Source organism: Bufo gargarizans, chromosome 4 (genome assembly GCF_014858855.1).
Source record: "Bufo gargarizans isolate SCDJY-AF-19 chromosome 4, ASM1485885v1, whole genome shotgun sequence".
NCBI lineage: Eukaryota > Metazoa > Chordata > Amphibia > Anura > Bufonidae > Bufo > Bufo gargarizans.
The window spans coordinates 511,062,270-511,073,610 of NC_058083.1; the positions used below are offsets into that span (position 1 = coordinate 511,062,270).

Below are 11,341 nucleotides of genomic sequence, written 5' to 3' on the forward strand. Positions count from 1 at the left end.
TGCAAAGGTTGAATGTGGTAGAGACGCACATACGTCACCATTAAAGGAGTTCTCCGCTTTGAAAAATCTCTACTCATTAAACAAATCACAGAGTTTGCTGCTGGAACCCTCAGTGATTGGCTGTAATCTGCGGGGAAGTGTGTTCAGTTTTCTTACTGCACCACCACAGGGATTACATGGTGCCAATTGATATCAGTAGATTGTCTTTAAAAGGGTGCATTAACACAGCCGTATTTTGGGCAGATGGTTTATTTTTGATTCTTTTGCGGATTGCACGCAGACCCATTCATCTCTATGGAGCCACAAGAGATTCGGACAGGATAATATCCGTGTGCCCTCTGCATCCTTGCTGCCGAGCCGCATCCGCATATTACAGAACATGTCTTATTCTTGTCCGTTTAGGCCGTTTTTCAATGGGGCCCGTGGAGGGTGCGGGATGCAGATGGACCGCAAAACGTATACAGTCACGTGACTCTGTATCATCCTGCAGGTGCGGAACACCGTGCGATTCATGCTGGGTAACTTGTCTGGATTCAACCCTGACACGGACTCCGTCCCTGGACCTGAGATGTATATCATAGACCAGTATATGCTCCATCTGCTTCAAGACTATGCCAGCAAGGTAAGCAGAGAGCACGGTGCTGTGTATGACTCGCTGCAGCCGAGATCAGGCACCCCTATTGTCCACATTGCTGGTGGTCTCAGGGGTTGGACCCCCACTGATCACTTTTTTTTGCCATAAAAGATTATAGCGGAGTAAAGTCTCTGCCTCTCGTCAAATATTTGGTGTGTTCCTTTTCCCATTGCTATTAAAGGGGCACTCCTATTAAAAAAGGTAATGAGATGTTTGCAAGTTTCCTGTACGTTGTGCAGTTTCTGCTGCCTGTACATACTGTTACCGTAAAGGCAGAAAAACATGGCTGCATTTTTATAAAAGCAGCTCCACACGTCCACTGGTTACGTGTGGTATTGCAACTTAACAGCCTTCATCTCAATGGAGCTGAACTGCAGAACCAGACTGAATCCATGGACCGCTGTGGCACTGTTTCCGTGTTTCCAGTAGAAAGCTGCCTTGTTTTTCTCATCCTGGCACTTCTTAGAGCTACTACTCAAAAGATTCAAGCAAATAGCAGCTTCTGTAATGACATTTTTATTTAAAGGGTTTTCCAGCAAAAATCTAAACTTGTACATCCCTCGCTCATTCCCTTCGCTGCCGTCCAACTTCTTGTTGACTGACCAACACAACAGAAAATGGCTGTGAATGCTGCTCACTGGCTGCAGCGATGACCAGCCTCAGCCGGTGATTAGCTGCAATCCCAGCCATTTCCAACCATGTCAAAAAAAGGGGCAGGAAGTGGAGAGCGCCATTGGGACAGTAACAGCTGGGGATGAGCGTAAACATTCTGTTATTTTTTTACCACGTGGAGCCTAGGTAAAAGTATTTTCTTTGCACTGGAATACCCCTTTAATGGCCAGAGTATTGGCTCCAGTTTCCAAGAATAAAGAGACTTCTTGGTTACACTTAAAGAAGAACTCCAACATTTTATTTATTCTAGCAGTGTAATTTGTCTCATCCCAACTCAGTTGCATCCATAAATCTGAAACCATCATTATGGGCTGCTGTATCATGTGATACCCAGTTCAGACCTTGCTCTCCTATGTAGACATTAGGGTAAGTCTTTCCTGTGTGGCTGACTTCCTGTGAACTACTATATTACTTTATCACCTATAAACTCCTCCCGGCTGCTCACGGATACCTCCTCTTCCCCCCCAGCCCCTTGTTCTTCTGTATGTCCCTACATGTATAGAATGCTGATGAAGATATAATTTCTGCCATATCTAAGAGACTATGAGTGCAGAGATATTTTAGATGATTCCATGCAAAATATACTGTGTGTGTGCTGTGTGCAGAGTCTCCAGTGTATCCTATGAGATTTAGCTTCACACTGCTTTCCCCTGAGTCACCCTGTCTGTGTGCAGAACCTCCAGTGTTTCCTGACATGCAGCTTCACTTTGCCCTTCCTGCCTCCTGCACATTTGTCTCTGTCCTGCCAGAGGCATGCTGGGAAATGTAGGAGCCATTTCTGAGGGAAATGCAGAATCAATATGGCAGACAACCCCTAAATGGCACATCTACTGAAACAGAAACAGGTATGCACTAAGCGAGAAAAAAAATATTGGAGTTCTTCTTTAAGTTCTTCCCAGTCTCCTCCTCCTGCTGCAGTTGAAGCTGAAAAGTGGAGCTTAGGGGGGGATCTGAAATACACAGCCAGGCACTCTTCATCAATGCCTTACAGACAGTTGTGGTCACCTAGGCAGAATGGAAGACCCACAGGATGCAAGGGGCATCTTAAAGAGGAGCTGTCACCTCGCCAGACATGTTGGTTTTAATAACTACTTGCATTTCCCATGTAATAATTCTGGAGCATCTTTTCTTATTACTCTGTTGTGTCATTTCTCTGTTATTTCTTCTAGAAGTTTATGAATTGTCAGCAGCATGCAGTAAAGGTACAGCTGGGTGTTGCCAGTTGTGGGGGGGGGGGTCCCCACACAGTGTGACACTAGCAGCACTGATTGGACAGAGTCAGACACACCCGCTGCTAGTAACATCCAACAGTACCTTCACTGCAGACTGCTGGCAATTTATTTGGAAACTTCTAGCAGAATAATACAGGAATGGCGCAACATAGTCATAACAATAGATGCTCCAGAATTCTTATTACATAGGGATGCAAGTAGTTACTAAAACAGATGTCGGGAGTGGTGACAGATCCTCTTTAAAGAGCACCTGTCAGCATTATTAACCTATTAAACCAGGCGTACTGCCTGGTAGGGTTGATCATGCTGGTTACCACAATATTTTTCTTTTGTTTTTAGGTTGTACCGCTGCAGAGATATAATTACTTTTATATTTATGCAAATTGATTAGCTGGAGCACTAGGAGCACCGCTTCAGCTACAACTCTATGCTCAATACACTCCTCCTAATACATCTCATCTTGCCCTGTCTTCTGGCGACTGCGCTGTGGCTCACAAACTCGGCGCTCTATATCTGCTGGAGCAGAGCAGGGCAGATTCACGGTGCTCAGGCGACAATGGCGTCATTTCACCAAGAAGTGGAGATGCTGGTGGCTTCAGAGACAGAGGAGAAACGCTTCCGGGTGGAATGACATGGCGGCCTGTAGACTGTGAATCTGTGCTGCTCAGCAGGTACTAGAAGACGGGGCAAGACAAGATGTCATGCCTTGTCAATCGAACATGAGGGAGGAGTGTATTGAGCACCAGGGAGATGATGTAGTGGTGCTCCTAGCACTACAGCCAGACCCTCTGTGCACCATCTAACTAATTAGCATAAATATAAAAATAATTATAGTTTTGCAGTCAGAGCATTTAGAGCTATTTTATTTATTTTTTTAGGTAACTGAGGCCTACAAGAATTATGAGTTTGGGAAGGTCACTCGTCTGCTGGAAGCCCTGGTCACCAGAGACCTGTCCAGCTTTTACTTCAGTATAATCAAAGATCGGTAAGTCTGTGACTGTCCATTCATCTTCCTGATGTCCAACACTAGATGTCGCTGTTAATCCTCTCTCTGTGTAAATGTGCCGCCTGCAGGCTGTACTGTGAAGAAGAGAGAGACCCTAAGCGTCGCTCATGTCAGACTGCGTTGGCGAAGGCCTTGGACTTAGTGGTTCGCTCATTCGCACCAATTCTTCCACACCTGGCTGAAGAAATATTCCAGCACCTGCCATATAGAAAAGGTATAGAAAGGGATATTTAAAGAGGACCTCTCACCGCTCCTGACATGCCTGTTTTAATAGCTTCATGCATTCCCCGAGTAATAACAATTCTGGAGCATCTATTCTTATGGCTCTGTGTTGTGCTGTTCCTTTATTATTTCTACTAGAAGTTATGGATGAATTGCTAGCAGTCTGCAGTAATGGCACAGGGGGTCAGGGCTCCAGATGGCGACCAAAATGGTCGCCAATGCGACTTAGAATTGTGAAATGGCGACAAGACTTTGTAGTCTTGTCGCCATTTGCGCCTAGACCCTCCGCTGCTCTGCCGCTTTAAGAAGATCGGCATTTTATCCAGCAGGCAGAAGGCAATCCAATAACAGAGCTCTGCACAGTGGATAGAGCTCTGTTAGAGAGGAGGCTGCTGATTGGTCTTAGTATTCCCGGGCTGCCCTGCCATTGGCTGCTCATCTCACCCCGCCCCCATTCTCCTGTGCTGAACACAGCAGACGCTTGATCTCAGTCAGAGTAATGAAGAAGACAGGGAGCCGCGCCATGCGGACTGCTCCATAGAACGGAGGTCAGCTTGAGAAGGAATAATTAACAATCCACAAAGAGACAGTCACTCACCCCTGCGCTGATAAAGGCTAATCCTTGTCTTTACAACCCTGATAACACTCAGGGGGCCCGCTGCTGGTGCTCCGTGTGAGCTCCCTGCCTGGGCTCACAAACATTCTTAATAAGGGAATAAAAGGGTTAATAGGAGCCCGCACTGGTCAAGACACTAAAAAGCCAGTGAACCATATCTCTTTCAATAGTCTGCTTAGTAGGAGGGGAGGTTATCTCCTAAGCACGGACTTTTGAAAGAGATATGGTTCACTGGCTTTTTAGTGTCTTGACCAGTGCGGCTCCTAATAACCCTTTACATACTTAACATTAGCAAGTGGCGAGATGACTGCTGATCACCCCCCCACTTGCTAATGGCTGCCGCTGCCCAGTATCCCCCCCCCCCCCCTAACTTTCTCTGCGCATCTCCAATTTTATGCTGAAGTGTTGGGGGGGGAAAGACACCTTTTCTTGTGAGCCTGATAAGTGCAATTGTGACCAGATCCATCAGTTGCCGCACGTGTGGCGGTATTGAGGGAGCACTCCGCCATTTGTACAGCCTACAATGTACTCCAGAGCTGCACTCACTATTCTGCTGGTGCAGTCACTGTGTACATACATTACTTATCCTGTACTGATCCTGAGTTACATCCACCCCAGCTGCAGATTGCATCGCTACGCTCCTTACTCTTTGCAGTCTCCGGTCTGACACAGTCCCGCCAAGTGCCAGAGTCTGCTAAAAACAACTCAGCGCTCCAGATGGCGACTAAAATGGTCGCCAATGCGCCTTAAAATTTGCAGATGGCGATAAGACTTTTTAGCCTTGTCGCCATTTGCGACCAGGCTGCCGCGCTGTAGCTGGATATTGTGGCGGGGCACGGGCATAAGTGACGCGCTGTCATCTCAGACTCCTAGAGAAACAGACAGGAATGGAGCGGAGCTGAAGTAAGTGTCCATGGTGCTGTAACAGGAAGAGGCAGAGCCCACAGTCATGACAACTTAGCGGCGGCCTCGCTTTTTGGCAGTGTCGGGAGAAGCTTTCAGCCGGGGTGTGTGAGGTAGGCGCTCTTAGCGGGAAACTCTGTTGTTCTCGGGGCTGCTGTGTGAGTGGCACTGGTGTTCGGGGAGCAGGGCAGAGCCAAAATGAGCGCAGCCGATCGGGAGATCATCCGTATCGCTAAGAAGATGGAGCGGATGGTGCACCCGCCGGGCCTTCTGTGCCCGGCGGGTGAGGGGGAGCTGCCTGCTGTGGGCTCACTGAGGACGACTTACCTGCGGCCAGCGGGAGTCACCTGAGGACAAAGCAGGCTGACTGCAGGAGCTCTGCTCTGGGCCCTCAGGTCCTTCTCGGGTGGTATCAGAAGTGCCCCCTGATGCAGCAGAATACAGGCTGCTGTGAATGGAGGGCTGTATCTGAGGCATCAGGGTGACCAGCCTCACATAGGGTACTTTCACATTAGCGTTTTTCTTTTCCGGCATAGAGTTCCGTCACAGTTATACCGTAATTACATGTATTTTAAATTTGGCGACTAAAAATGTAATTTGGCTCCTAAATTTTTCAGGTTAGGAGCCAATGGCTCCTTGATATTTTTTTTAGTCTGGAGCCCTGGGGGTGTATACCTGCACAGACTCTCTCTATCCAATCAGTGCTGCTGTTTTCAGACTGTGCAGATACACCCCCCCCCCCCCCCCAAACTTGTTATCACCCCTCTGTACCCTTACTGCAGACTGCTAGCAATTAATTCATAACTTCTAGTAGAAATAATAAAGGAACGGCACAACCTAGAGCCATAAGAATAGATGTTCCAGAATTGTTATTACTTGGGGAATGCATGAAGCTATTAAAACAGGCATGTCAGGAGCGGTGAGAGGTCCTCTTTAAAAGAAGGGGGGGGGGGGGGGGGGATCTTCTGAAAAATAAAGATTGTTCAATGGTTTGTACAGGATTTGAAATGGCTGCAACCTTCCACAAACAGCGCCGCACCTGCACATGGGTTGCATGTTGTCTTTTAGCTCATTACTATTGCAGTAAATGGGATTGAGCTGCAGTACCACACACAACCTGTGGACATGTGTGGCACTGCTTTTGCAAGGAACCTCTCATGTTTTCTAACCTATAAAAGCCTTTTAAATTGAATGTTCATCTTTTAACACTCCTCATTAGGTCAAATGTTTTATACATTTTTTTTATAATCTTTAGTGGTCATAGATCCAATTTTCTGATACAGAGCTCCAGATCGACATAGCGGTATCGTATACCATGCCACCACTAGAGGGAGCTTACTGCATACAAGTGGTAACATATAACATGCTGCCTGACTGCAGCCACCACTAGAGGGAGCATACTGCATACTAGAGGTAACACATACCATGCTCTCTGCCTGCAGCCACCACTAGAGGGAGCTTACTGCATACAGGCGGTAACCTATATCATGCTGCCTGACTTCAGCCACCACTAGAGGGAGCTTACTGCATACAGGCGGTAACCTATATCATGCTGCCTGACTTCAGCCACCACTACAAGCGGTAACATATAACATGCTGCCTGACTTCAGCCACCACTAGAGGGAGCTTACTGCATACTAGCAGTAACGCATGCTCTCCACCTGCAGCCACCACTAAAGGGAGCTTACTGCATACTAGCGGTAACACATACCATGCTTTCTGCCTGCAACCACCACTAGAGGGAGCTTACTGCATACAAGCGGTAAGGCATACCATGCTGTCTGTCTGCAGCCACCACTAGAGGAGCATACTGCATACAAGCAGTAACATATAACATGCTGCCTGACTGCAGCCACCACTAGAGGGAGCATACTGCATACAAGCGGTAACATATAACATGCTGCCTGACTGCAGCCACCACTAGAGGGAGCTTACTGCATACTAGTGGTAATACATACCATGCTGTCTGCCTGCAGCCACCACTAGAGGGAGCTTACTGTCTACTGTGCTATCACGTATAAACTGTATGCAGTAAGTTCTTCAGCTCCCCCTAGTGGTGGGTGCAGGCAGACAGATTATTATGCATTAGAAAGAAACAGCTACAACTGAGGTAAAGATTATTAGGCCCCTTTCACACGAGCGAGTATTCCACGCGGGTGCAATGCGTGATGCGAACTCATTGCGCCCGCACGGAATCCTCACCCATTCATTTCAACAGGGCTGTGTACATGACCATTGGTTTTCACGCAACGCTGGCCCCATAGAAGTGAATGGGACTATGTGAAAATTGCATCGCAAGCAAGTGCGGATGCGATGCGTTTTCCGCGGATGGTTGCTAAGAGATGTTTGTATACCTTCAGTTTTTTATCACGCGCGTGCAAAACGCATTAAATCGGATTGCACCCGCACAATAAAAACTGAACAACTGAACGTGATCACGTACAAAACTGAATGCCCTTGCTTGTGAAATCGTGCATTTTTCACTGAATGCATTTGCAACGCATCCGGACCTAATCCGCTCGCGCTCGTCTGCAAGGGGCCCTAAAGAAACTAATCAGCACAGAGAGTCTGAGTTTTCAACCTGTTTAGATTGAAATGGTGATCAGAGAGGGACATTCATTAGGCCTATTTTCAGACATTTCAGACCAATAGAAATTGCATAAATTTTTGTTTGTCTGTTTAGATGGTGACAGTGTTTTTCGAACCGGGTGGTATGTGCCGAATACTGTGTGGAAGAAGCCGGGCTTGGTGGAAGCCATAGAGGCTGCTTGTTCCATGAGGGATCTTTTTCTTGGAGCAATACCCGGCAAGAACACAGTGGAGCACGAGCTCTGCGTCGTCATTGAGCCTGGCCTGCTGTTTGAGCTAATGGAGGTAAGAGTCTAACTGCATCAGCGTTTCATCGTGTAGGTACTACAACACCTAGCATGCACTGCCATCGTAATATTGTCAGAGTGCTGGGAGGTGTAGCGATTATCTAGTGTGTATGGTGCCTGGTGGACCATCCCGACATCAGGGAGACTGATTGATTGTGCTTGTACCTGTCTAATCCCTTTACTTCTCTTAAGATAAGCGGTGCTAGATGTTTTTAACGGCCACCTATCACATGGGACTTAGGCTACTTTCACACTCGCATTTGGTGCGGATCCGTCATGGATCTGCACAAACGCATCTGTTCAGAACTGATCCGTTTGTATTATCTTTAACATAGCCAAAACGGATCCTTCTTGAACACCATTGAAAGTCAATGGGGGACGGATCAGTTTTCTATTGTGTCAGTGAAAACTGATCCATCCCCATTGACTTACATTGTGTGTCAGGACGGATCCGTTTGGCTCAGTTTCATCAGGCGGACACCAAAACGCAGCAAGCAGCGTTTTGGTGTCCGCCTCCAAAACGGAACGGAGGCCAAACGGATGCATTCTGAGCGGATCCTTATCTATTCAGAATGCATTAGGGCAAAACTGATCCGTTTTGGACCGCTTGTGAGAGCCCTGAACGGATCTCACAAACAGAAACCAAAACGCCAGTGTGAAAGTAGCCTGACACGTTTATGGTGGAGTCTGCTGCGTTGTGTACCCTAACCGTTCCTTATGGAAGTCTGCCATCATGAACCTCTAGTTTCTGTATCTCAGACTCTGCAGGTGGAGGAGACATCGAGCACATCTCAGCTGAACGAGTTGCTGATGGCATCTCAGACCAGTCTGCTGACCGAGGTCCCAGTGGATCTTTCTGCAGATGCCACAGTCCTTAAAGGGTCCTTCCTCATCAACCTAGAAGGTAGGAGCACGCCACCTTTAGAGATGTCTGTGCATTCATCACTTTGATGCAGATTATATTAGTTTAACCTGTCATTTTCCAGGCGGTGACATCCGTGAGGAGGAGGCATATAAAGTCATAATTCAGCCGAGTACCAAAGAACGCTGCCCACGCTGCAGAAAGTATACCACCAAATCTGCCCTCACCCCCTGCCCCCGCTGCCTGGAGGCTATTGCCGGAAAATGGGGCCAGTAGCCTTGTGGCTGCCACGCTGCAGGTGCCTTGTGTCTCCTCGACCTGCTGGGAACTGACAGTTGCCGTCATCTGCCTGGCCGGTGTAGATGCATATACTAAGTATGTGCTGATTATTTACAGGAGAGCTGCTCTCATAGTCTGCACGATTCTGGATTATTAGACTTTTTCTGCAGCATTGTGATAGCTAAGTGGGAAAATTTTACATTTCCATAGCAACCTGTCACAAGGCTATATGACTGATGAAAGTGACATCACAGGCCAAGAGAGACCATGCCCTCACTTGAGGGCCACAGCCCTTTCCAATAGCTGATTGCCTGGAGTCAGACCCCACCTGAGGATAATTCATGTACTTAATAGGTTAAAGAGGCTGTCCGGGCTTTTACTGTTGATGGAGATACTTATGGACTAATTTTGCCCGTATGTTCATGGTACTTCAAAGGGGTTCTCCGGGCTTTTACTATTGATGACCTATCCTGAGGATAGGTCATCAATATCAGATTAGCGGGGGTCTGACACCCGGCACCCCTGCCAGTCAGCTGTATGAGGAGACGGCACATGCAGTCTCCCTTCCCGTCCACTGCTGCTGTTTATAGTCTTTGCCACAGACCGCAGCGGTGAACAGGAATAGCCGTCTCCTCATACCGCTGATCGGGGGGGGGGGGGTCGCACCCCCACCTATCTGATATTGATTACCTATCCTGAGGATAGGTCATCGATAGTAAAAGCCTGGGAAACCCCTTTAAAGTACCATGATCATGCGGGCGAAATTACTCCATAAGTATCTCCAATGAATATTCATGCGGTGTACTGATCTCCATAATGAGCCCCAGCCCTTAGGATTCCTTTCCTAGGTGGCACTGGGCATCCACCCCTAGTGAAGACTCTATTATCGTGTGTACCCCAGCAGGGGGCAGTTTTGAGCCCACTTCATTTAGTGTTCCGACAGCTTATAGTATGATCTGACCCATCTTTATATGTCAAGAATCCTAATACAACTCATGGATGTGACTGACCTCTGTAAATGGGAGAATCGGTGTGAACCCCCCCTCCCTACACTCCATGACCACAGAAAGACCCAGATGATCCTTCCCAGTTCTGCTGACTGGGTGAAAGGGACCATGTGATACACCATGTGACTCCACAGAACTAATAAATGCTTTCTTTTCTGCACATATTTTTCACTTCAGGGCTGTTCAGTGGATGCAGATACACTAACACAGGGATACTTCACCTGCCGCCCTCCAGCTGTTGCAAAACTACAATTCCCAGCATGCCCTAATACAGTGATGGGGAACCTTTTAGAGACCGAGTGCCCAAACTGCAACCCAAAACCCACTTATTTATCGCAAAGTTCCAACACGGCAATTTACCCTGAATACTGCAGTCCAATATGGAATATCTTCCATATACTTTATTATTCAGCTATAATAGCCTGCCTACATTCAATGCGCTGTCTGTGCAGTTCATAGTGCTCCCTGCGCTGATGAATGGCAGGAAAAGTCTGAGGCATATCGGTACATCATCAATTTTTTTTCAGTGTGCGGGTGCCCACAGAGAGGACTCTGAGTGCCGCCTCTGGCACTCGTGCCATAGGTTCGCCATCACTGCCCTAATAGATGTAGGCTGTTCAGGCATAATGGGAGTTGTAGTTTTGCAACAGCTGGAGGGCCACAGGTTGGGCATCTCTGCCCCAATATGACACTATTAGGGGATTACACTGACAGGTTCTCTTTAAATCATGTATGTACCCACAATGCATCTGTGGTAGATCTCTCCCATACTGACTGGTGGAATGTGGGAAGCTGCAGTGTAATGGGAACATCCTATGAAGTCGTTTAATCCATCAGGACAAGATCTGACCACAAACCCGCAGGAGATCCAGAAGCTTCCAGTAAATGTACAGTTGGTAATAAAGCACTTCCAGCTCTGGCACATTATATATATTGTGAAGGACAGAGAATGTGCGCAGCGCAGAAGTGAAATAAATTTTCTTGTATTTTTTTTTTTTAAATTAAGAATAGTGTGATTTTTATTTTTTATTT

General features: G+C 47.3%; 1 protein-coding gene across 1 annotated transcript in view; it reads left to right on the forward strand.

Moving 5' to 3' along the window:
• Positions 1-10,469, forward strand: part of IARS2 (isoleucyl-tRNA synthetase 2, mitochondrial) — an 80,907-nt gene extending 70,438 nt beyond the window's left edge. The window contains exons 18-23 of the mRNA XM_044289491.1: positions 491-622; positions 3,417-3,523; positions 3,613-3,758; positions 7,969-8,159; positions 8,921-9,065; positions 9,148-10,469. Of these exons, the coding sequence (XP_044145426.1) occupies positions 491-622; positions 3,417-3,523; positions 3,613-3,758; positions 7,969-8,159; positions 8,921-9,065; positions 9,148-9,299 (873 nt within the window). The 3' untranslated portion in view covers positions 9,300-10,469. The remainder of the gene's footprint in view (positions 1-490; positions 623-3,416; positions 3,524-3,612; positions 3,759-7,968; positions 8,160-8,920; positions 9,066-9,147) is intronic.
• The last annotated feature ends 872 nt before the right edge of the window (positions 10,470-11,341 follow it).